At 39.2% G+C, this 26,839-nt stretch overlaps 1 protein-coding gene across 1 annotated transcript; it reads left to right on the top strand.

The window, feature by feature from the left end:
• The first annotated feature begins 442 nt into the window (after positions 1–442).
• On the top strand, positions 443–24,453 carry tprn (taperin). Its single transcript, XM_014991686.2, has 4 exons — positions 443–2,901; positions 18,840–19,041; positions 19,897–20,015; positions 20,967–24,453. Exons 1-4 carry the CDS (start codon positions 994–996, stop codon positions 21,027–21,029), a joined length of 2,292 nt encoding a protein of 763 aa, XP_014847172.2. The 5' UTR covers positions 443–993; the 3' UTR covers positions 21,030–24,453.
• Positions 24,454–26,839: the final 2,386 nt, after the last annotated feature.

Here is a 26,839-nt window from a genome sequence, read left to right as displayed (position 1 = left end):
AAATGATTTTCGACTTCCTAATGACTTAAAATAAGTCAAAGAATATATTGTTAAATAATTAATTAAATTCTTACATATGAAGTTCATTCTTATTGTCCTACTTTATATATGTCAACTTTACATGACATATGTAAAGTTGTAGGTAACAATTATATTTAGTACAGTATTTTTTATTACATTTTGTTTGTCATTTTTAAATGTTGGTAACTACTAGTTTTTAATGATATACTGAAATAAATCCACTTTTTAAAAATGATGTTCCAGTTTATTAATACAGACATATAAGGAGTTTTAAAATAATTCAGAAAACAAGTTCTTAAATAATTGTGTCTACTTTAAGTTTCATTCTGTTACATATAAAAATATTACATTTATCATGATTTCTTAAATAACTATATATTCTGTTATTATGGAAATAATTCACTTTTTTGATTCAACTGAAATGTCTTTCTGTTTACTCAGTTTTGAGAAATAAATTTTTTTGTTTGTTTTCTTTCTATTTTAAGCTTCATTCATTTTCTTTTTAGAAATAAAAATTTTGTCTAGAATAAATATTTGTTATGAAATTATTTTATATGGTTTCCACATAAAATGTATTGTAAAAAAATATTACTGTTTGTTTACTGTTAGCTCGATAAGTGTATTTAAAATATATATAGAATTTAATACTGTTTTGATGGACAGTTCTTCCTTGCGTCGGTAACAATGGAAAGGGGCGTGGTTATATTCAGGAAGTAGGCGTGTCGTGAACTGCAGTCGACCAATCAGCGTCTGGAGGAGGCGTGGCCTCTTTCAAGGGATGTGAGGAGAAAGGGAGCTAAACAGTAAGCAGGCAGAGAGCGAGAAAAGCGGCGGAGGAAGGGATGTTTGTGTGTCCGCTGGTCGGTGCTGCAGGTACGGTCACAGCCGGATAACAGCCTTCATAGCGCCGCACCGGACCGCGGCGAGTCCGCCTCGGAGTTCCCCCGTTTTCTTCACCACCAAACGCGCACAATGTCCGGCGGGGGAGACATCCACGTCCTCCGCCAAGACTCCGGCCAAGAGAGTCCGAGGATGCCGGCCTGGAAGCGAGAAATCCTGGAGAGACGGAAGGCAAAGGGCGGCGTTTCCGCGGGGAACCCGGCCCCGGAGACGAGCCCCGGCGGCGCTGCGGGGTCGCATCACGTCAACGGGGATGTAGCGGGGAATGTGAACGGTAACGGCGGTGGTAGTGCGAGGAGAGACGGAGGGGCGAGCGGCGTGTCCGGGCGGAACTACACCATCACCACGGCCAGCCAACATTTCGCCAACAACAAAGAGCCCCGAGCGGCGGCAGCGGAGAGGACGGCACCGAGGGAGAGCCTGGTGCTCCAGGAGAGTCTGGGTCCGCTGGAGGAGAACCCGTTCATCAAGCTGGAGAAGGAGCGCCGGAAGCGGCAGGACCGGGAGAACGCCACCCGCCCGGTCCAGCACATCCTGGAGCTGTACGGGAGCGTCCCCGGGATCCGGACCATCCGGGCCGAGAACATCATCATCATAGAGTCGGATCCGGACTACTTCCCGGAGGCCGGAGAGAGTAAAAGCTGGCAGCAGAACGGGGTGGACACCTACAGCTCACTGAACGACCTTCTGGACCGGAGAGGCAGCGCCGTGACGGAGATCAGAGCCAAGGAGGTGGTCATCTACGACACCACGCTAAGCCGGAGTGAGGAGAACCTCAGCACCCTGGGCCGCCCTGACCCCGATAGCCCCCGAGACACCGGGGAGGGCCAAGGCAGGGTCAGCCGGATCCTCCAGAAGTTCGACTGCAACTACGGGAAGCTTCAGAAGAAGTCGCACAGCACGGAGAACCTTCTGGACCTGGATTGTAGTGCCAGTGCCAGGCCAAGACATTGGGCCAAGCCACAGCCAGATCTGGTGCCAAAGCCCAGGCCAAGTCCGAGCGTCAGCAGCCAGCCAACATCACCCGTCTTCCAGACTCCTTGGACTTCCAAAGCAAAGCCACAGCCGGAGCACCACCCGGGCTCACCCCAGCCTGTGTCGTCCTTCCGGCAGAGGTTTGAAGGGGGCGTTGTCCCCAAAGACGAGCCAGACAGAGGGCAAAGCAAGCCCACCAGGGAGCGCGACTGGGAGGCCTCGGAGGTGCCCCCCAAACCCAAGGTGCCATGTTCTCCGGAGACCCGCCGTGCCCGTGCCGAGTCCTCCTCACTGCCCGTCTCTTCGAAGGTCTTACGTGCGTCGTCTGAGTTTGAGATCCGTCCCTCCCCGAAGCCGGACATCGACCAGATCCCAGACGGGGACATCCAGGCTCGGGCCCTCGCAAACCTCCGTCTGCAGTCCAAGAACTCCTTCACGGTGGTCCCCAAGCGAAACTTACAAGACTCGACTGCGGCCATCAGCCCCGGACCACCAAGTCCGACCAAGTCCTCGCCCTTGCCAGGAGTGCCAACACCCCCCCACTCCCCAATGAAGAAGAAAGAAGAGAAAGTGGAGAAGAAGAAGGAACCGGAAGTACCTCCTTCTCCTTCCTCTCCACCGGTTGTGACCTCACCAGCCTCACCAGTCTCTCCAACTCCGAAGCAACCCCCCGTGGACAAACTGCCGGTCACAAACATTGACGACATTGAGGTGGAGCCCCCGCAGCGCGTCCCGGTCCCCAGCCCCATGGTGCAGAGGAAAAAGGGCAACACCTTCACCGTGGTGCCTAAGCGATCGGCGGACCCCCAGAAGAGCCCACCGGAGCCCCAGCAGGAGGCTCCGGCTGAGGCCCCGCCGGGGTCCACTCCCCCGCAGCCCCAGTACGCCCAGCTGGGCAGCCTGCTGAAGAAACGCTACCCTGCTGTGGAGGAGATCCAGGTCATCGGAGGATACCTGAGCCTGGCCAAGTCCTGCCTGTCCAAGACCGGCTCGGTGGGCAAGAAGGTGAGAGGAACTCCGCTGGTTTTCTGATGTAGGGAAGCAAAATATTACCAAAACAGAAACACCATCAATATTTACATTAGAGCTGTTTTGGGTAGAAAAAGAGAGGAGTACATTTCTGCTAAAAATCTCAGAAATTTTTAGATTAATCTCAGACGTTTTGAGGATAAAACAATGACAAAAACATAGGAATTTTTGAGTTAAATCAAAAATTTTGGACTTTTGTTAATCTTCCAAAACATCGAAAATGGTCTGCTTGTTTTTTCTTGCAAATTTTCGACTTGTCAGGTATAACCTTTTAAAAAGGTTATACCTATGTTTTTCTTCTGAACATATTTCAGGATTTTCTGGGGGGGGGGGGAATTCAACTTTTTTCTGAGCATCTTGACTTGCTCTTTCAGAATTCTTACTTTCTCAAAGCAAATAAAGAATTTTGACTTTTTTTCCTCAGAATTCCGACTTTTTCAGAAATGTAAAGAATTCTGACTTAATTTTTCAGAATTACGAGAAGAAAGTCAAAACTATGAAGAAAAAATTTAATCCTGACTTCAATCTCACAGATATTAAAGTCAGAATTCTTTTTCTTTTCCTCAGTGGCACTAATGGTCTTCCGTACAGATCAGACCTTGAAGGAAACACAGGAAATCAGTAGATTTTTTAACTTTTTGCAGAATGAAAAAGTATTTCTATTCCCTGAGTCTGGACCTTCCTCTGATCTAAACTAGGAAGTGTGACGTCACACAGGAGTTTTGCACCTGTCTGTCCAGCCAAGCTGTGTAGTGTGTGTGTGTGTGTGTGTGTGTGTGTGTGTGTGTGTGTGTGTGTGTGTGTGTGTGTGTGTGTGTGTGTGTGTGTGTGCGTGTGTGTGTGTGTGTGTGTGTGTGTGTGTGCGTGTGTGTGGATCTAAATCTCTTGCGTCCAATCTCTGGGTTTGCTGCTGCTCTTTATGCCTGAGTGGATTAGCAGTGTGTGTTTACACAGCCGTTTGGAGCAACTCGCTGTGCTTTTCTACTCTTTTTGTTTTATTGTTTTTGTTTCTTGTGTGTGTGTGTGTGTGTATGTGTGTGTGTGTTACTGTTTCAAGTGGCTCCGTTAACTGACCAATCCCATCTCTGTTTCCTGCTTCCTAAAGAGCAGCCTGTTTACTCCTGAGGCATTTTTCTATATTTTTTAATTAAATCATGAAGCATATTTAGGTTTTTCTTTAAAAATCACGGCTCTGATTCCTCCCTGCTCCAGGCTAATCGTTTCTGACTCACGTGCTTTTGGGATTAATTAAATATCAGGGAGTGTTGCTAATTAATTTTGCGAGCCGCTGCAGGGCTGATGTCAGATTGAGAGCTGCATGCGAAGCTTTGTTTCCTGTCTGCTTTTATTTGACGCTGCGGTTGCACCATAAACCTCGTCTTTCCTGTAGACGCACAGAATGTTTTCACATTTCAAACTTAAGCTGTGAGGAGTTTAAAGTCACATAAATGCTGCTGGACGGAGGATTCTTCTGGGTTTCCCCTTTAACCTTATCTTTCTGTTCCTGCTCAAAAACCACAGCATGATGCTGCCACCACCATGTTTCTATAAACCTTTTAAATTCATTTCAGTTTTTGGTTGTATTAGGTGTTAAAGTTGTTAAAGTCCAAAAGATGTGAGTACCTTTAACTAACAAAACCTTTTAAAAAATATTTTTGGATTTTATTTTTTTAATCAATAGATGCACAAAAAGTTTAAGTAAAATATGTTGTTTTATATTTTATTTATATTTAGTACTTTTATTTATTTAATTTTTATTCTTTTTTAATAAACAGATCAGCAAATTATTTTTACAAAAATTAATTTAATATATTTTCTAGATTATTTTTATTTATTATATATATTTTTTATTTATATTTAAGTCAACAAATCAGCAGAATACTTTTTAAAATTAATCAAGAATAAAATTTTTATATAAATTTCATGAAATTCTTTAATTTTTAAGTCGACGTGAACAGAACTTTATTTGTTATGCTTTTAATTTTTATTTTTTACTGAACAAATCAACCAAACTTTTACATTAAATATTTTTTATATTTTTTTAAATCAACACATCAACATAACTTTTTTAATATTAATTTTTAAATAGATGAACTAAACTTTTCTTTCTTAATTTAAATATTTTTGTATTATGTTTAATTTTTTAAATCATTATATCAACCAAACTTTTTTTTTTTAATAAATAAATTTTTAAATGTTATTTTTATTGACTGTTTTGATGTATTTTTTTAAATCAGCTCATCAGTTAAATCTTTTTTTATTTAATATTTAGATGATCAGACCCGTTAAAAGCCATCAGCCTGTGAATCTTCAGCCTCTCACTCTGTGACCTTCTGTCTGGTTTCTTTGCTGTTTCATCGTTGCTGCTGCAGCTGAAGATGCCTCAGCAGCAGCAGCAGCAGCAGCAGCATCTTTCTGCTCATCCTGGTCGTGTTTTTGCTCGTTTTGGAGCAGCCTGGAGGTTTGGGCCCGGCCCGGATCATTTCTGAGGTTTTTCTCTCTCTGTGTAAAACCAGAGCGGCCGCACCTCAGAGTTCTGGCCCGGTTTTGAGGATTTTTTCTCCCTGAACATATAAAACTTTTTTAAACGAGGAGCTTGGCTTAAGCCCCGTTCCCATCAGAAACTTGACTCCTCTCCTTCCTCCCAGCCTGATTCCTGGTGTTTCCATTGGACCGTTTGGAGGAAAAGCCTCTGTCGGAGCTTCAGTATGTAGGTCAAGAGCAGCTTCTTGTTCCACGTCACTCCTCCATTTGCATAAAATCGCTCTGAGTTTTTGGGTTAAACACAGACTGGGATTGACTTCCGCTTAGCAGAGAGCCTGGATTTCCTGCCGGTTTAATGGAAGACGGCAGAGCCTCTTGGAAGTGATAGATGTGGCTGCAGAGAGTCGTGGAGGCGGCAGAGTTTGTTTTTGAAGTTTCTCTTCCCTCTAACTGCTGGTTATAACGGGAGAAGGAAGATGGAACCAGATTTCTGTCACTCTTACCAGAGTTTTGCTCTGTTGATTCATTTAGATTACTGTTTTTGGAGTGATGGCCAATTTGTTTCACTTTTAAGGTGTTTTGCAATTAAAAATCTGATAAGTGTGGCATCGATTAATCGATTAATCAAATTTAAAAAATGTCATTCTACAGATTTTTTATTTAACCATGTAAGCCTTTTTACATTATTTTAGAAACACACTGAAAAGTGCAAATAAACAAATAATTACATTATTTTTTTCACCATATAACCTTTTTTGAGTCTCTACTTCAGTTAACGATTAATCGATTAATCGACTATATAAAAAATTAGACATTCTACAGATTTTTTTATTTGACCACGTAAACCTTTCTAGACATTAGAAATGCATCAAAATATGCAAATAAACAATGAAATAAAGCTTTTCTTTTAAATAAGAGCAACATTTTATATCCCAAAAATCCAAAACTGTATCATTCCTTTAGTGAATTTGAACCAAATGATGCTAACGCTACACCACTTTAGGAGTTTTGGCTAAAACATTTACAGATGAAGGTGTTTTTTTTTATCTTAAATGCAAAATGTAAACATTTTTAGTACAGTTTTGGCTTAATTACTGCTCTGAATATGTTATTTTTTTCACCAAGTGGCTTTTTTAAGAGTCTGTATGCTTCAGCTAATGATTAATCGATTACTGAATTAGTTGATTATTATTTCAATAATCAATTAAATGGCCTTTTTGAGTGCATACTCGCTTAACAACTAATTTATTCCTAAATCAGTTGACAATTATTTAAATAATAGATTAATTTGATTAATCATTATTAACTTGATTAATCATTTCAGCCCTGGTGTTTTTAGTTTTCTGGCCATTCTTTGCAAAATAGGTCAAACTCAGTCAGATTGGCAATTTTATACGTCAATAAAAAAATACTAAAACTTCCAGTTACATTTATTTTGCATTTTGAGTTGTTGAGATTTCTTTAATTGTGACTCAGATTTTCTGTTTTTTAAAATATTTTTAAACTTTATGAATAATCTTAAAGTTTTTTCAGGGTTTGATTAATAAAAAAATAATTTATTTTGACTTTCTCCACATCTTCAACTTGACCTTTTCTCCCCCATTCACCTCAACGTGACTCAGGCGTTAAACAAATGCAGCCGCTCTTCTTCACACGGATCCGAAACTCGTCCTCGAACCTCCGACCAAAACTTCCAAACTCTGCGGTTCTTTTACATCGACATTTGGATGCAGACGCTGGGATCAGCGTCTCTGAACCGCTTGGAAAACCAAGCCGTTGTTCTTTGATTTGACTCACAGCTGGACAACCTCACAACACAAAAAGCAGCATTTGGATATGTAAACACTCCGAACAACAGGGCTACATATAAATGTGACTTTATGGGAAGCTGCTTTTACTGCAGATCACTTTGTTCTTTTGTAGTCATGATGTTCTGATGGCGCAGAAATACCCAGTACAGTCGTATTGAACCAAGATTTGGAGCAAAATGTCAATTTGTTTGGCATAATCTCGTTATTTTTGATAGATAATTATTATTACTGCTGACGCTGTCCATTGTTGAGCTGCAATTGTTCTGCAGAACATTCATTTTTGTCTCGCTTCCCTAAAATCCATGTTTTTCATACAAGATCCAATTTTTATCAATTATTAAATTGTTTCCTATTCCAATCATCTCCTCTGTTGATTATATAATGGAGTGTTGGAGCCAAACTTTGAGTTCAATTACAAGAACACAGTCATAACATCGGTAAGAAAAGATGTAATTTTACCAGAAAATCATCTTAAAATGACAAAGTTAAGTTTCTGTAGTTCTTCCTTCAAAGCAGATGCAGTAATTTGTATGATAGCCTCAAGTTCCTGCTACTGATAATAATTTGATGCTGATGTATTAAAAGTGGGTTTTTCTAATAGTTATTAAGTATTATACCAAGGTATAACTTCAAAGGATTTTTAACATTCCTCATTTTTTATTTTTCATGCTGTTCACATAAAATTACTATTTCATTCTACTAATCTCATGATTTTATTCTTGTAATTAAAAATAAAGTCTTAGCTTGGCCCTAATACTCCACCACAGAGTTGACCTGAATTCAAAGTCCAGATAAATAGAAGCTGTAAAACAAGATGGCGGCTTTGGGCGTGAAGACATGGCTGAACTATGGAAACCCAATGAGCCACTGGTGAAGAAAAATCCAGATTTTCCAAAAACTGAATCTTAAAAAACCAAGTATTTGATGAATCGATAAACGATTTATCGCCCTGTCTTGGTTTTTCTTCTCTCCTGGCTTCGGTCTAAACCAAACCTTGGATTGAGTGGTTTGACTTCAACACTGTCCAGTTTTTCAAACCTTTTATAAAGCAAATTGGCTTTATTGTTGATTGTTCAACAGGCCAATTGTCTTTTACTCCACATTAAAATGGCTTCAGGAGTCATTAGTTACCATCTGTTGGTTCTCTGGCACTGAGTTTCCCAATGATTTCTGGCATTAGATGTGAAGTAAGGATTATTTTTTAAGCAGAAAAGCCATCCACATGTTCTCGGTACAGGGAGGCTGTTTGAGTTGGACTGAAACCTCCAGCTGTCAAGAAGTGACCAACCACAAGACACTTTGGGATCCTTGGAAATGTGGTTTCAGGTTTGCTTTAGTCGAAGTTGTTCTCCAGGGAATCGAGGAATCCAGAGTTCCCACCACCTCGGCCCGGTTCCAGGAGGACCTTGATGCAGTTTGTTTTTGAAACGTTACACTAAAGCACAGCTTTGAGTGGAGATGTGCTTCAGCTGCCACCAAATCTGTGAAGTGTTGGTAGAAAAACAGGCCAGAAGGCATTCAGACCATTCCTCTTCCTGTTTTATCTGTCATACTTGCATTTTCCTGAATTTTAGATGCAGTTTATGGATTTTTGCTTTGCTTTTCGTCCATCCTGGAGGTTTAAATATACCCCGAATGGTTAAGAGCTCCCTGTAACACAGGAAGGCCAATGAAAGGGCACGCTCCTACATTTACATTGTGCGTCTGGGCTACAGGTGAGAAAGTCCATTGTGTTTAATTATTTACCGCCCGGCAGACATTCCCCATCTCTGCTCTCTCCTCCCTTACGCTTCCTGAAACCTGCCACCGCGCCGCCTTGTCCTTTCAGAGTCAGAACCGGAGTCGCGTAAACGGATTATGAAGACGTGTGTCGTCATTATTGATCTGGTGGACTGCTATTTAAATCCCTTTCCCATCATCCCACCTTCCGTAAAGTTTATTGAGATAACGGATTTATTGGTGTATTTGAGTTATAGTTTAACCTTCTAAGACGGTAAGGTTTCCAGTTTATCAGTTCAGGATCCAACACTGTCTGATTAACGGTTGAATTCATGGTGGATTTTTCTCCAAACCATGACGTTTCACAGCTGGTGTGAGGTTGTTAATGCCAAATATATTCTCTCCTCTGGTGTGCAAATAATGTTTTAGATAGTTTGGTAGACTGGAGTCGAATTGAAACATTGGCTACTTTTTCAGCTGCTGCTGTTCACACTGCACTGAGTCAAACCAACCAAACACTTTGAACAACCAGTTCCCCTCCTCACCTGTGGTGGCGCTGCTCCAAGAACCACTGAAGGAAACAACACAAAAAGAAGAGAAATGAAAATGGATTTACATTTCTGTTTTTCTCCTTTTGACTTCAAACGATGGAAACTTTGATTTTTGTCTCAACGAGCTCTGTTGTTAGTGTGACTAACAACAGAGCTAGCATGGTGCGTTCACGGATCGGTAAAATCCAGTGTTTGAGTTTCCAACTGAAACATCAGGGGGAACTTGGAAATTTTGAGATTAAGTTCAGAAGTTTTTTATGTAAAAAACAAAATTTTATGAGTGAATAAAGTAAAAAAAAATTAATTTTTCAACAATTTCTGAGTTTCAAAAGTCGAAAATTTTCACTTTAAAACTCAAAAATTCCCAAGTTGTTTTCTGAGAATAATCTAAAAATGTAGTTTTTTTCCGCTCAAATTTTCACCGTTTTGAACTCAGACATTTCCGAGTTTTCTGAGATAAAGCTCAGTATGTAACTTTTATAATATTTTCAGAGATTTGTTGAAACTGTTGCGTTGTGATAGAATGATATGAGAATCTGCGAAAAATCTACCTCTTCTGTCTTGTCCCAGTGCTAATTAGGAACAATCAATCAAAGCCAGAAGGCGAGTGTTAGCTCATCCTCCCCACTGTGGCTACGCTGCATCTAGCATAGCTTTTTGTGAATGCTAAGGCTAGTTAGCGTGGCTGTCAATGACGGCTGTTAAATGGTTTTCTTGTAGGTAAGTTGTTTCACTGCCGGTAGCACATTTAGCAGCTATGAAGTGACTGACAGCACCTATCAGAGCCAAGACCCTCCTCTTGGCTCTGATTGGTTGTTTTTGGTTGGAGCAGTGGCCACATTGCTATTTCTTCAGATAGCAATAGTAGCTCAGGGGGGAGATGGATCCTTTCACAGATTATGTGTCTCATGTTATATTGTCATCATTGTGTGACAGTTTCAACAAATATGGAAAAGTTGTGTACTTCAGCTTTAATCTAACATTTCTTGAGTTTTTTCTAGGAAGTGTACTTTTTCTATCTACCATATTCGCCGTCATAAACAAACTTTGCTATATTTACAATAAATGACTCTCACATCTGAGAAGTGCTGCTTCTATTTCTATTTTTCTCAGTTTGTGGGGTAGATTTGGTTTTCAAATAAGAGAGACTTACGTGTCGTTCTCTTTAACTATGACACACACTCTGTGGCTCACACCGAAACATGTAAATGTGTGTGTGTGAATGCTAGTTTTCCCACACGGCCCTGGGGCTGCAGCCAGCAGAGTCGGTGTAATTAGGATTCAGCCAGTAAAGCCCCACTATCATCGTCATGTTTAATTCAGAGTGTGTGTGTTTAGGAGTAAGGAGCTGAAGCGGACGCCATCAGACGGGGCGGGTTTTATTATTTAAAAAAGAATCAGAGTGAGACCTCTTCTGTTTCTTTCAACCCATCTACCCCGGATTGTTCCTTTTTTTAGCTTCTTTAAGGATTTTAAAATAATACAAACTCAGCTGTTTCTCCGCTGCGGGTTTGATGTGGTACGTTTTGTACCTCGGATGCAAATGTCATTCAAATAATCTGGCAGAAGCAGAGTCCACATGAAACGCCGGGCGCGCGTGTCGCTGTCCCACGCGCCCGGCGTGACGTCAGCAGCACGTCAAAAAGCGTAGAGCTCTGTCTTCCTCGGGTTTTTGTCTTCGGCGGTTCCGGGTTGTTTGTTTTTTTCCCGTTTGTTTCGCCCAAACCTCTGCTCGTTTGTTTCAGCTCTCTCCTCTTCCTCTCTTTTCTTCCTCTCTATCGTTTCCCTCCGTCTCATATCCATGGCGCCTGTCACCATGGCAACGCCAGCGGCGGCCATTCTATCCCGTCATTAGGATTCCAGGATAAGAAGGACTCTCTCTCTCTTTCTCTCTCTCTCCCTCTCTTTGTCTTTCTCTCTCTTTCTCTCTCTCTCCCTCTCTTTGTCTTTCTCTCTCTCTCTTTCTCTTTCTCTCTGTCTCTCCTTCTCTCTCTCTCTCTTTCTGTCTCTCTCTCTTTCTCTGTCTCTTTCTCTCTCTCTCTCTCTCTCTCTCTTTACTAGACGTGTTTTGACGTCAGTGCGGTTGCTGCAGGTTTCTGTAATTTATCATTTTAAAACGAAAAGCGTTTATAATAGAGTAGACAGCTTAGAAATATGACTTACTGTCCCAAAACAAAGCAACAGCTAACAGTTAATTGAGTAATCGAGTATTCTATCGATTAAGATTAATATTAACTTTAAAAAAATTAATAAAATTTGGCATGTTCTGCAGATTTTTTATTTAACCACTTAAAATTATAGTATGCAGTACAGTTACATAAAAAAAAGAAAATCCATCCATTCATCCATCCATCCATCCATCCATCCATCCATCCATCCATCCATCCATCATCCATATTTAATGACTGATTTATTAACATCATATTGTGATAAACACATAGGAAACCTTTGTTATATTTCTAAATGGTCTAAAATGAATTAAAGTGGCCAGTAAACAAACTGTAACCAGTTTTATTTCTCTGCTGCCTTTGACTTGTTGGTGTTGCAGATTAAACCGTCACCAGTTTGTCTTTAAGCTCTTCCTGGTTCCTCTCCAGTGTTTCCCATCAGGACTGACATCCAGTCGGTTTCTCTCCTCAGAATGATTTTCCCACCGTTCATCCTGTCATTCTGACCTTCCTTTTGTCTCCATTCTGACTTTTGCAGACACGCCTAAACCTCCAACTTTTTCAGTCTGCCATTAAACGCACCAACAATGAATGGTGGTTGTGTGTGTTGGGAGTGGACCGTCTGATTGGTTTGGATCTCCACCCTGCCAGTGTCGCCTTACACACCTGGTTCACCTGCAGGAACGCTCTCAGAAATCCACCTGCTTTTTATTCTGGCTCTTATCAGGGATAATCCAACGCTGGAGCCAGGCACACACTCACTCACAGGAGGCTAAAGGGCGAACTATTATCTCCCTGAGTCACACCGACAGAGTAAACACGCTTCCAGCAGCGTCCGCCTACGGTGGTTTGATAGAAACGAATCTGAGATTTAAAATCACATGAAACAGAAACATTTACACTGAACTGGAATATTGACTCCATTTGGTGGTCAGAAGTTCAGCTGTTTGTTTGATCCGCTCCTCCACCAGGGTGGAGTCGTTCAGTCACCTCAGTGGTTTTATAAACAAAACAAACTAAAAACTGGCTGTGTGTGTTTTGAGTTTATGATGCATTTTGAGATGAAGGAAACTTTGAGCTCCAAAAATAAAAAATCTGCAAGAAAAAAATTCTGAAATTTTTGGATTTCTAGAAAACATATGGTAATTCCTGAGCTACCATAGTTGAAAAGTTGAGGAAAAAAATAAATTTTGAGATTAATTTCAGAAATTTTCTAGAAAAAACAAGCAGATTTTTGAGCGCGTTGCCTGTTGCTCAGGTTGACGCTGCGCCGCTGCAGCATGCAGCTTTGCCTTGAGGCTGTGATGCAGCTGACGCTCTGCAGCCTGATCATCATGGTCTAATATTATCTGCCTGCTGGAGATTAGCTCTAATCAGGCACCTGCTCAGCCTGGACGCTCTGCTGGTGGAAACGGATCCAGAGATTCGGTTTAACTCTGAGAAATCTGCAGCTGCAGCGCCTTCAATGCGCCGCGGCGGTTTGACTGTGGCGCAGCTTCAGTGAGGTTGTTAAACTTCAGGCGCAGTCGGAGCTCTGTGCAGGAAGCACGCTCCACCAAACGGGGACATTCATGCCGCTTGGCCTGGAAAGAAATTCCTGGCAGCCGCTCATCAGGACACTGATGGAGACATAATCTCCTCCACAGCGTTTACTCCGTCTTTCTGTCCTCTGTCTGCGCTTTTTCATTTCAACTGGGGAAAACTAAAGGAAGCTAAAGATTTTTAGATGATGTGAAGTTCTGGTGTGAAAAAGATCCTATGAAATGCAAACTCTGGTAAAGATGGAGAAATATTAAGAAACTAGAGGTGAACCGACTGCAGTTTCTCCAAAATGCCTGATGCCATTTTTTCTTTTGTCTGAGCAGCTGCTGAATATATTCCAGAGGTAAATGATTCATTTTTTCATGTAAATGTTGATCGATCACCAATCTCTTATAATTAAGAAATTGTGAGCCTATTTATTGGTGCAACCATACAAAAGTACAGTATCTATGGAAGAGGATTAGTGCCACTGGAAAAAAAGGATTCTGCGAAACAAGCACTTTTTTTTCGCAGAATTTTTACTGTTTTTCACAGAATTCAGATGTTTTCCTCAAGATTCTTTATCTTGGAATTCTGACTTTTTCTTCTCTGAATTTTGAACTTTTTTTCCACAGATTGACTTTTTTTGCAGAATTCTGACTTTTTTCTGATTTCTGACGTTAATCTCTCCATTTTGATTTATATTTACCCAAAATTCTGCCTTTTAAAAAAAAAATTCTTTCAATTTTAGAAATTAATGCAAAATCAACAGGTCCCCGCATTTTTTCACGTTAGCGCATAATTGTACATTTATTTTTAAATTTATTTCTTTACCACTAACTTGGTCTTGAGGCTTTTTGTTTAGCACCACCTACAGGTCAGGAGGAGTAACAGCAGCATTTTTGTGGCTGTTGTCAGTATCTCTGTGTGTCAGATTGTTGTTCTCAACCAAATCTTTGCAGTAGTTCAGCCTAAAGTTGTGCATTAAAGCTTCACCCTGCAGTGCATTGTGGGTTTTCTGGTAAATATAAAACGAAGGCCGTCCCTGATGCCGCGGCTTCCTGTTTCTGCACCGTGTGGTGAACCAGAATGACAGCGTTCCTAAATCTGCTGGTGGACCTTTTTTTTTCCCTCCGCTTCATTTGCCCTCAGGAAAGAGGACAAACCACTCCTGCCTTGGTTGCAGCGGCTTTCAGCATCAAAACAAATATCTGGACCTCGTGAAGAGTTAAAAATCCCATCTTTGTTTTGGCGCACTGACTTGGAGGCAGAGCAGCGAGGGCAGAGCAAAAGAAAAGTGAAAGACTGTGAAAGAGGAAGCGAGTCCAGCCTGATTTATTGATGGGGCCTCGGCTTTGGCAGCCAGAGACGGAGCAACAATGCCGCTCTAGCAGAGAAAGTCTTTGTTTCCTCAAGTGGCTGAAATGAGTCAATATCCTGGAAGCTGACACATTTTACAAAGTTTTTTCAAAGGGAATTTTGAATAATTTGTGACTTTTGTCACTTCGAGCACATAGAATATAAATATTTGGATTTTATTGTCATTTTAATTGGTAGACCAGCACAAAGCAGCTAATTGGGTGGAAAAAGTCTATAATAACTAGATTTGTTGCCAGTTGCTAACATGTAAATGCGCTCGTATCAGTCACATTGAATGATTATACATGATGCCATATGGAGCTGTTGGATGTTATTGTTTACATCCAGAAATTTGGGTCATGTTCTCAACACTGGAGGGCAAAAGGACGATTATTTTACCTGCTACCCATCGCTGCGCTGCTGCTGTACGACGACTCTGTTAACTAAATAAAACCTGGAGCTGTTGGTGTTTTTCATTTAGTGCAGTGCGCCACCGCAAAGGAAACTTTCTGTGTTAACTTCCAGATAAGGCAGAAAAACATTAAAGAGCAACTCAAAAACACTTTTTTCTCTCCCTTTGTCAACTACGCTACACACAAACTTGTTGCCATAGAAACTGACAACAGCCCATTTTATGTTTCAGGATTCAACACCAAGAAACACTCAAACGTTTCCCACACAGAGAACAGAACATTCAGTCCATTACAGTTTTATGTTTTCAGGCTTGATGTTTATTTTGCGATTATTAATAAGTGATCGCTGTGGTGGATTAGCTACCCCTGCTATTAGCAGAGCTAACACTGAGGTGGTTGATTAGCTAATATAAACACCTGCTCTACTGATGATGTCAGAGTTGGTGTTCAGGACACTGAATTCCACAGCACATCTACATGTTATGGTTGTCATAGTCAAGCTAGCATAGCTGACCTACTTCCCTCTCCCTTGGTATTTTTTTCTTAATTTAAACTTTTTCCTGACCTTGTTATCTAGTTATCATAGTAGCAAAGCACTGCATCTCAATTTCTTTCTTATTTCAGGTGTACATTTAAGACTTAGCGCTTTATATTGACAACTTAACAGCTAAAACCAATGATGGTTTGTTTGAAACTTTTTGCCCTCCAGCGGGAGACGGCGGTAGGATTTTGCATGTGACATCATCCATATATACACTCAAATCAATGATTACTCATTTAATTAACAATTACTCAGATAATTGCTAACTCTTGTTAACACGTAGCATGTAGGACAGAAAGTTCAGTTTTGTTTTGCACTGGATTTTATTAAGGAGTGTCCTAGGAAAGTACAAATGCACGCCACACTTTTCAGATTTTTTATTTGATTCGACTCAGCATTTTTCTTCCGTCTTACAATTACTCCCAGGATGTGAAATATAACAAAGTTATTAACCAGGTTAATCATGATAAATGAAGCTACTTTGACCATTTAGCTCCTTCGGTATCAAATGTAGGTCAGGCTGCAGGTGATGCAGCCTCATCTTCTCCTGAATGACCTTTGCACCCTGGCACGCCTGCACAGGCTTTACGGGATTATAAATATGTGGAGCGGCTCCTCTGATTGGTCAGCTTTCTGGCCCGATAATCTTAACACCTGAGCTAATTCCCTTGTGTTTTTAGAACAGGAAACTATCTGTGGACACCGCAGAGCAAAGGTTCGATCTCCATGGCAACAGCAGAGGAAGAAATAAAAGCGTTTCGCGTTTGTGACGCCTACAAGCGGTCAGAACATGTTGAAAGTGGCTTTTTATAAACTATGAGGGGCTTTTTGAGTCGACTTGAGCTATAACCGCCCGCTAAAGAGGAACTGCGCTCTTCACTGGTTAAAAATGGATCTTGGTGTAAATTTTTTTTTCTTTTTTTGTGGTTGTGATTATGAAGCAGAAAAACTCTTAACTCACTTAAAGAGACATTCAGGCTCAGAAACACGGGGGATAAACTGGAGTTTGGTTTCAGCAACATTCAGTTGCGCTCCTTTTATTTTATAGTCGTTATAAAATGTTTTCTGATTTCCTATCTGCAATTTCCTGTCGAGCTTTGACCGGACCGTTCTGATTTTAGAGGCCCGAGTCAGTGATAGACGAGGAAGGAAACAAAATGACAGCAAACAACTTTATGATGTGGATGGATGGATGGATGGATGGATGGATGGATGGATGGATGGATGGATGGATCCACTTTCAGATAATGCAACAATAAATAACATTTTGAACTGTAAATGAATAAAAAAATAATATTTTTATTATTCTTGGAGTTTTTTAAAGCAAATTCTCAACTTTTGAAACTCTGAAATTTCCACAATTTTTCCTGGAAAATTTCTAAGGCGAATCTCAAAATTTCTGACTTTTGTTTGGCGGAAATCTACAACTTTTTCTTTTTCTTTTTTCCAAAGCAGAGTTTGATACTTCGAGTCTTTTCACTTTATGACTTGACAGGCTGTCACTTCCTTATTGCTGCATGATTACTCAGTCTCTATCATCTGCTGACGCTGCAGAACCACCGGTCGGTCCCTTCCCACCGGCGCTGGCTGCCTCGGTATCCGCAGGTTGGCGTCGCTTCAGCGGGCCAGGTGGCTTCGTTGCGGGAGCTCCGTGTCTGGGCCCGCTTGTCTCCAGGCTGGCGCCGTAAGAAGCGTCTGTTTGGCAGGTCTCGGCCGCTGATTCAGGCGAGACGAGCCGTGTAATCCGGCCTGAACAACGGCTCCACCAGACAGAGATCTCAGTGGGTCTGTTGTCTCTGGGAAAGTCTATAGTTGGCCATCCATTTTTTTTAATGGCGTCGAAGCACGAAGACTTTTAAAGCGATGTTAAAGATTTTGTTTAAGACTTTAACTGCCCATTTTCACCTATTTAAAATCTCAACGATAACTGTAAAGGTAAAGTTGGTATTTACTCGAGTGGTTAAGGTCCTGACATTTTATTTTGGGAATGTTCTTGTTCAGGTAGCTATGGTAACGGAATGCTAGCCCTGAGAAGGCAAACTGCGACTGTTAGCAGCGGAACAGGAAAAGGCTAAAAAGCAGCTCAATATTAACTTAAATTGCTGTTACCGACCTTGTTTTATTGACTGAAGCTAAAGTGGAGCTGCTTTTTAAATGTAATTACTATTTATTTACTTAAAGCAAGTGGAATATTACTTAAAAGTACTCGACCTGGATGTGATTCTCTATTAGCTCTGGTTCTGAATACTGTACAGCTGGAAGGATTTTTGGTCTTTTTTCTACTTTATGACACTAAGATGCATAACCGTAGCAAAGTGTGTTTTTACAACTGGTAGCATCTAGTTAGCATCTCAAAAGTTGGAATAATACTTGAACCACAGAGGAGTTGAAAAGGATGCTTCATGGATGAAGAGATCTATTCCCTACTTCATAGTCTAACTGTACAGCCAAACAGATTCAAAGAGAAACAACAAAAGCAAAGGAAGTGGATTAGCATTGCTATGCTAGCAACTCATGTTGTCATCCAGGATAGTCGCTAATGTCTCTGCTGCCTGGTTATTGAGCTATTAATCATTTAATTTCACTTTAGCATAAACGAAATATTGTTGAATTGAAAAATGTAAAGTCATGAGCAGGAAGTGGGGTAAAAATGGACACCGAAGCTGGTTTCAAAACCAGTTTAAGACTTTACTTTTGTAGAGTCCCATAATGACCACAACTGGTTTAAAATAAAAGGTGCTATTGATACATAGGGGCAACATGCGAGCTAAGCTGTTTCACTTCCTGCTCTTGTACTGCCATGGCAACCAGAAATAAAAACAATACAAACATAGAGAGCAGTGGGTTAAACTGGGGCTGCCCAACTCTATCCCTGATCTAAATCTGTCCTAATCTGCATCACACGGCAACAAACCAACAATAACATCAACACCTTCGACTCTTTGACACCATTCAGAGTCAAAACGCATAATCTCTCACTGGAAAGTATTTTATTTTACAGTTTATTTCTTTAAAATGTTGTTTTCCATCTTAAGCATCTAACTTGGTTCCCACATCCAGAGTTTTATTTGCTTTAAATGTTTTAATTATTGCTTTGTTTAAGTTTAAGCTATATAAAGATATAAAAATGATTCAGTCAAATAAAAGTATAGTAATAATGATGCAACAATAATAAAGATAAAATGTATGAATTAAAGAAAATGATTTATTTACATTTGATTTATGGCAGTTGTTGATCTGTGTCTCGGAAGCCGTCAACACGACACAGAACATTTTTTACTTTTGTTGATAAGGTTTATGACGGACATAAAGAAATAAAGTTTATATTTTCCTGCGTCTCTTCGCAGCTGAAGATCTCGTTCAACGAGTCGAGCCTCCAGAGCACCTACGAGTATCCGTCAGAGAGCAGCGTGTGGGACAGCGGCGAGGAGGACGAGGACGACAAGCGGGACGGGACGCCAGCGGATGAGCAGCCCAGCATGGTGGGACGTTTCCACATCCCTCGACCCAGCCTGGTCGGCTCGCCGGTCCACTCCGAAAACGGAAACGGTGAGACCCGACATGAAAGCAAAACAAAACCAAACTGTAAAACCAAACCAACAGAACAATTCAGACCTAGTCAAAGTCCAGACTTACTTTCTGCAGCTAGATTTGAAAATAGATGCTCACAGACACCTTCTGTCCATTCTAACTGAACATGAACTAAAATATAATAAGCACTCCACACTTTTCAGATTACCAATTGTACGAAAACATTAACAATCAGGCATCCTCCTCCTTCCATTGGACAATTCTGAATTACTTTGTGTTTGTCACCTACAGTCCATATAAAATATATATTTAAGTCTTTAGTTGCTTGTCAAAATCTTTAAAAAATCAAGTTTCACCAGTTCTTCTGCAGGGAATCGAATGAAAACAATGAGACAGTAGTGAGGTGTGCGGAAACAGGGGGATCAGTTCTATACACTTTATTATTTGAAGTGGTGACACTTAATAAAATACATTTTCTAAATAGTTTTATCTCCATGAGGTGGAATTTTCTCCTTTTTACCAATTTTCTTATAAAAAGAAACCTTTTGTTGTTTGGTAAAATGGGAATTTCTCACACAAAGTGTTAAGAATATGAACAATCCTGAGCTAAAAACTATCTTAAGTTATATATAAAGATTTTAGGTTGCATTTTATGTAGAAAAGTTAAAGAAAATATGCAGTAAAACCTGAAATCAAACCAGATCTGATTTATTAGTTGGATCCCAGAGCCCCCTACTGGAGAAAAGCTGTAACTACATTTGGTTTCAGTTTCAGCAAGCAAATTATTATTTTTTCATTATTATGTGGATAACAACACTACAGAATAAATGTTGAATAAATTAAATAATAATGTGTTTTCCTAATTGTTTTCAGACCTTTCCAGCTACATTCCCAAGCACTCTGTGGACTTCAACACCTGGCAGGAAAACAAACAAGAAGACAAAGTTTACCAGGAAGAACCCACTTCGCCGCAGGTCACAGAGGAGGTCATGGTAAGAGCCAAGAAACGCTGAAAGGAAAACTGTTTGGATCCGAGATGTTTTCCAGCCTCACATATTGTTTTTTTTTTGTTAATAATGATGGTGAATAAGTTTAAAATGTCAAAATACTATGGTGGAAATAGAATAAGATCTTAATCATTTTAAACATTTTTCCACCTTAAATGCAACAAAATCTTGAAACTAGATGCTTGTATAGCAGTGATTTTGATGTAGGATTGAACTGATTCATCAAATTAATCGTGATTAATCAATTATTGAAGTAGCTATCCACTAATTTAGTAACTGATTAATCGTTAACTGGAGCATACAGACTCAAAAAAGTCAATTTGGTGAAACAAAACAACTTATTGAGAGCAGTAATTAAGGTAAAGCTTTAATAAAATATGTAGATTTTGCATTTATGATGATATTTGACCCAAGTTATCAAAATAAGAAATAAACGATTAATCGATTGATTTTATTTTTTTAATGCTACACATTTTCATTTAACTGCTTAAACCTTTGTTATATTAAAAATACATGAGACTTGAACAATTCAGTTCCTTCTCAAAATAAAAAAATAAACATTTTATTGCCTTAAATGCAAAACCGAAGCATTCATGTGGTAAATTTGAACAAAATGTTTACATATTTGTATAGTTTTGGCTTAATTACTGCTTTGAATATGTTGTTTTTTCACCAAGCGATCATTTTTGAGTCTGTATACTACAGTTAGCGATTAATCGATTCCAGTTAGCGATTATTCTATTAGTAAATTAACAGACGGTTATTTAAATTATCGATTAATCACAATTAATTTCCTACTCTAAGTGAAATTTTGAGCAAATTCTAGTGAGTTCTGACCTAAAATCTCTGGTTTTCTCCAATAAACATGAGGAGAAGTTGAGTCCAGCTGTGACCTTTGACCTCATGTAACGGTGTTTAACGTCGTTTTGTGTCCAGCTGACTCCGGCAGACAGCTCCTCCCTGTCCGACTACAGCAGCGAACCGGCGCTTTACTTCTGACGGCCGGACGGCAGCATCTCCGACCGCAGCTCACGGCGGCGCTCCGACCCCGCCGACCTCCTGCCACTGGCCTCCTGCCGCAGAGGTTTCCCAGAGCGACAAATGGGAATGAAAAAGGAAAAAACAAAAACAAAGAAGCAGCTGGGCTGTGTTTCCCCCTCCGATGGAGGACAGTTGATCTGTCCGACACTTTCGCTCGTTGGTGACGGAGTTCAGTGTTAGGACTTTCTCTGCTTCTGTGCAGATGATAAATAGCAGACAGAAAAACAACAAAACATGAAGGTAAAAGGGTGCCACAACTATTTTCTTTTCCAGTTTTTGTACGTGCATGTTTGATTTCAGCTTCTGTTTTACTGTAAAGCTTCTCTTGGCCTTTCTTTAGTTTCAGGTTTTCATGCTGTATTAAACTTTCTGGATGTTTTTCTGAGGTGTTTAAAAAAAAACTTCCCTTCTTCGTTCGGAAGGAGGTGAAGAAGAACGACGGCGTGTTGGGGCCGTTGCAGACGGAAAGAAAAAATTACACCAAAAACTCAGAAATTTTGAGATTTACCTAATCTCTGAAATTTTCTAGAAAAATCCTGGAAATTTCTGAGCTTGAAAAGTTGAAAATTGCTAAAAAAAAAAAAAAAAGAAAAATGAGAAATTTAGATATTCAGAAATCTTTTGGAAGGAAAATCTTGGAAATTTCGGACTGTCAAAAAGTAGAAAAATTGCTGGTGAAATTTTTCATAGAGTTGAAAATTTGCTAGAACAAAATTAGAAATGTTTAGTTTAATCTTACAAATTTACTAAAAGAAAAAAATCTGAGTTTCTAAAGCTGAAAACTTGTTAGAAATAACTCTTATGTTTTGAGATTATTGCCAGAAATTTTCTTGAGAAAAGTCTTGGAAATTTCTGAGCTTCAAAAGTGACAAAAATTGCTAAAAAAAAAAAAAAAAAACACCTCCTAAATTTTGAAATTAATCTCAGAAGTTTTCCAGAAGAAAACTTGAAAATTATGGAGCTCAAAAAGTAAAACATTTGCTTTAAGAAACTTGAAACTAAGTTTTAAAATCGAAAATTTTCAACTTTTTAAAAAAGAATTTTCTGTTTTTTTCTTAAATTTTTGAGCTTAATCTAAAATTATCTGAATATTTTAGTGGAATTTTTTTCAATTTTTTTTACATCGGCCTGATTTGCCGTCGTAAAGCAGACACCTGTTGATCTGTAGCAGCTTTTATTCCGTATCGAATGCTCTGGAAAAAAGTGACCTTCGCCAATTATATTAATAATGATAATATGTCTGTATGTCCAAACGGTCCAAACAAATCATGGCTCTGCAGAATGTGTTTATGTGAACTCTTCTAAATGTTGTGATTCGACGTTTTTTTCCAACTTCGTTTCTGTGAGGTTTTCGTTTGCATGTGTGAAGGAAACCAGGAGGAAAAACTTCTTACTTGATTTTTTAAAAGTCAGACCTCGAATACTTTGACATTCCGGTTGTTTGAAGGATAAATCATGAAACGTTGGCCGGAACTAGGCATGGGTTGGCATTTGCAAAATCAATTAAAAGTTAAAATGTAGAATATAATCTAATTGTCACACATTGATTATTACAGCCATTGGCGGTTCTAGATGGGGGCCAGGAGGGGCCATAGCCCCTGTACTAAATAAATAATATATAATCAGTTTCTCATGATGACATAGAAACTGTAATTAATTCATTGTTAGACCAATTTAATTTCCTTCTTTCACAATTTAACAATTAATTAAAAATGAAAATGATTGAGTTTTACCTTCAGCTGTTGTCTAGATCAAAGTTCTGTCCCTTATGGAGCTTCACTGGGGCCATAACATTTGTTTAAAAAAAATAAAATAAAATAAACAAATACATTTTGAAACTAAAAAAATTACTTGAAATGGGAAAAAATGAATAAATAAAATCTGATTATTTTTTTCTGTTTCAAACTTCTGGTCAGGTTTGGCATGTGGGCGGAGCTTCAGATATGGAATCATGACTGGAAAAAATATTCTCAGCTGTCACATTCTGGAACCTTGGGGAATTAGAGCATTTTCAATCCGTGTTTTCAAAACTAATCACATAAACATGGAGTATATAAATTTTTTTGTTGGGCCAACACACCTGAATGAAATGACTGACTGGTTTAGTCTCTTAGAGAATTTTATGACAAATTTAGGGAATAATTAAGAAATTTGAATCACTTATTTTTGAATGATGTACAGAAGATAAGAATCACTGCTTTGTAGTAACTGTGGATCAAACCAAATGAGAGCATGAAATAAATGGGACCGAGGACGGAGCCCAGAGGAACTCCACATGTAAATGGACACATGTACCAGAAATCAATGGGAGTTTTTAGTTTGAAGTTGAATACCAGCTGGAGGTTAAAATGTCTTACTTTTATTCTTATTTTGATTTCTAACCCATTAATTGGTCATCTTTGTTTTGCACCAACCAGAATCCAGACAAGAACATTTTCTCTTGCATCTCATTTTGATATTTAAGTAAAAGTAGCTAAAAAAACTACTGGGACTGAGGATAGACCCCTGAGGAACCCCACATGTAAAGAGAGAAAAAGACCAAAAGTGGCTGAGTTATTAATTTAAAGTAACGTTAACAGCGAGGGGTTAAAATGTCTGATTTATTTTTTCCTATCGTCTCTGTTAACCAGTACAAGCTTGAGTAGTTTAAAAACAACTGATGGGCCAAGAATGGAGCCCTGAGGAACCCCAAAGTGGATTGAAAACTATGTCTTTAATAAGGGAAAAAAAGAGATTTTCCATAATTGATGTTCTGATCTGGCTGATCTAACAAAGCATCAAAATAAAGTTTAACTCTAAACGTTTGGTAGACCTTCACGTTCCTCTGCCAGCCCATGCCTAGTGCGAATAAAAGGATTGAGAAATCGGCTTTGTTTATGCTTGAATTGAATTTTTTTTAAGATTTTGTTTTTATACGAGATGATTATGTTTTTCTTGACCTCATTATTGCGCCAACTGATTAAAATATTGCTGTGCTGGCCTCACACTCGTCCCTCCACCAGTATTCCCAAACTTTTCCTCCACAATCACCTGGATTATTTCCAGTCCTGGAAGCTGGATTATCGTTTTTTTAATTCCTGGAGTCTTTGATGCTGAATGTCTTTGCACTGTCATTCTTTTGTTTTTACGCTGCATTTTGCACCTGATGAGTCATAAAAACAAGCGATGGAGGAAATTCGCAGAGCAGGAAGCCGAACTGGAGGGTTGAACCGCTAAACCCATGAAAACTAAGCGGTACTTTTGTGCCGGTAAAACGCAGAAGGACGCCATTTTGAAGTGAAACTCTCCAGCCGAACCGGAGGAATGCACTGCCGATTTTTGCCATGCTTGCTTCTGTTTTTAAATGTTTGTCGCAGCCTTGTATTAAAGTCTCATGATTGTCGGCCTCGTCACTGTGACCACACATCCACGGCTCCGCAGCAGGCCCAAATTAGCCCCAAGTTTATTTGTTCTGATGGTTGTTTGCAGTTTTCTGGTTCTGGATGTTTGGGAACCATATTTTTCTGGTACAGAAAGGAGCAATCCACCATGATTGGCCAATCAACAGGATGCTTCTTACCCACTAAATATCTGCTTCTGTATGACCCCAGACACAGGGGTGGACACAACTAGCCGAAATGTTGCGCTAATCCCAAAGCACTGGTGGTAAACATTCTTTCTGCTATTGCTAAAGCGCTTTATTAACATGGAAGTTAGCAGAAGCTAATGCTAAATTGCTACACCAACAAAAAATTCAATAGAAGCTAATGCTAAAGTGCTACAACAGCATGCTTAGTAGAAGCTAATATTAATGTGCCACACTAACATGGAATTTAGTAAAAACTTGCACTACACCAAGAAGCAATTAGCATAAGCTAATGCTAAAGCGCTGTACCAACAAGGAATTTAGCAGAAGGTAATGCCTAAAGTGCTACAGTAACATGATGCTTAGTAGAAGCTAACGCTAAAGCTCTACAACAACATGGAATTTAGCAGAAACTGGTGCTACACCCACGTGAAATTTACCAGAGGCTAATGCTAATGCACTACACCAACATGTTTAGCAAAAGCTGGAGATCTAAGTTGATATTATGGCGATATCAAACTTTATTTGAAAGTTTACAAAACAGCCAACTAAATTAGTGCTTTAGAATTTAAATGAGAGGAAGCTAAGTATGCTAAATGTTTTCAAAGTTAGCTATGCTACTAGCACATTAGCATTAGTGTGCCCACCACAGCCAATAAATATCCATTAGCACGTTTCCTTATCGTAATCACGGCTGGTAGAAAATGGAACTCAGAACCAAAGGAAATATTGGGCCTTTTTATAGCCATTTATCTCCATAAGTCATGAAAATAAAGACAAATCAGCTGGAACTGAATGGTTTAGGTATTTGGGTTTGAAAGGAAAGAAGGAAGGGACAAAAAGCCTTTTCTTGGATGGTTTTAAAGTGATGCGGAAGCCATTTTAATGGCTCAGAGATCCATTACAGGGAATTCAATTATTTTCTCGCATTTCTACTTTTGTCCTTAATTTGTTGCCTTATTTAATTTATTTCACTGGACTGAAGATGATCAAATGAAAAATCCTTCAATATTTTTCAGAAATCCTGCAAAACTTCAGATTAAGACCTTTTTAAAATGATTAGGAATCTGATTATGTAAAATACAAATGTTAAAATTTAAAGTCTTAAATTTAAAACAAATTCTATTGGGATTTTAATTATGAGGTGCAAATCTCTGCAGAACGGCTTTATTAATTTAAATTCTAAATAATTCTGAATATTAAGTCACCTTGAAGGTAAATTGCTTTTTTAGGGATATCTGAGGCTGGATACAAATGCACACCACACTTTTCAGATATATTTTCCTTCCATTTCATAATGTACTACTCGATGCAGTTAAACTGAACTTTGAGTTCAAGTGGTGAGGTTTATGTTTTAAACCTTCAGAAGTCATTTAATTATTAAAAAATGCAGAATTGTAGTAGTTTTAACAAAACTGAAATTATTTGGCAAATCACAGTAAATCAATCCTAATCATTTGGGATGTGATTTAAATTTTTATTGATGAGATAATTGGTTGTGGTCGATTTTATTTAGGGGTATTGGAGTAAAGTGGGCTGAATGCCGGTGTATTTTACTGAGATTATATGTGAAAAACCAACACAAGTAATGCATAGTTGTGAATTGAAATCTGAAAAGTGTGGTGTGCATTTCCAGTAAAGCCAATTTACTCTCTTAGCCCAAAATAAAATGTTATTTGCACTAAAAGTAAAGGACTAATAAACATTAGTTCTGCTAATGCTAAAGCGCTACAACAAAACTGTATATAATGCTAAAGAACTGAATTCAGCCGTGTTAACATGTGTTAACAACATGATAGGGGAAGCTAAGTGTGCTAAATGTTTTCAAAGTTAGCAAAAACGACATAGGAAAAATTAACTCTGCTATTAGCATATTAGCTCAAGTGGGTCCAGATGTCAGACTTTATTCAACTGAACGTTTACAACATTAGCAATTTAAGATTCATCAGACAAAATTTATTTAGGGGAAGCTAAAAGCACCAAGGGTTAGCAAAAACGCTTAAACCAGAAAACAAAATTAGCTCTGCTGTTAGCAGATTAGCTCAAGTGTCTCTGGCACTGCAGATATCAAACTCTATTCTAGCAAAAGTTTACAAAACGTCCAGGCAAATTAGCGCTTTGGAATTCAACTGCATGAATATTATTAATGGTAAGATGGTAAGCAAAAACGCTAAAGTGCTAACCCAAGAATTAGCTCAATGTG

The sequence above is a fragment of the Poecilia mexicana genome, unplaced genomic scaffold (genome assembly GCF_051168715.1).
Source record: "Poecilia mexicana isolate PSO_F unplaced genomic scaffold, ASM5116871v1 scaffold_12, whole genome shotgun sequence".
NCBI lineage: Eukaryota > Metazoa > Chordata > Actinopteri > Cyprinodontiformes > Poeciliidae > Poecilia > Poecilia mexicana.
The sequence above is the reverse complement of the archived record's forward strand: the minus strand, read 5'-3'. Positions and strand labels throughout refer to the sequence as shown.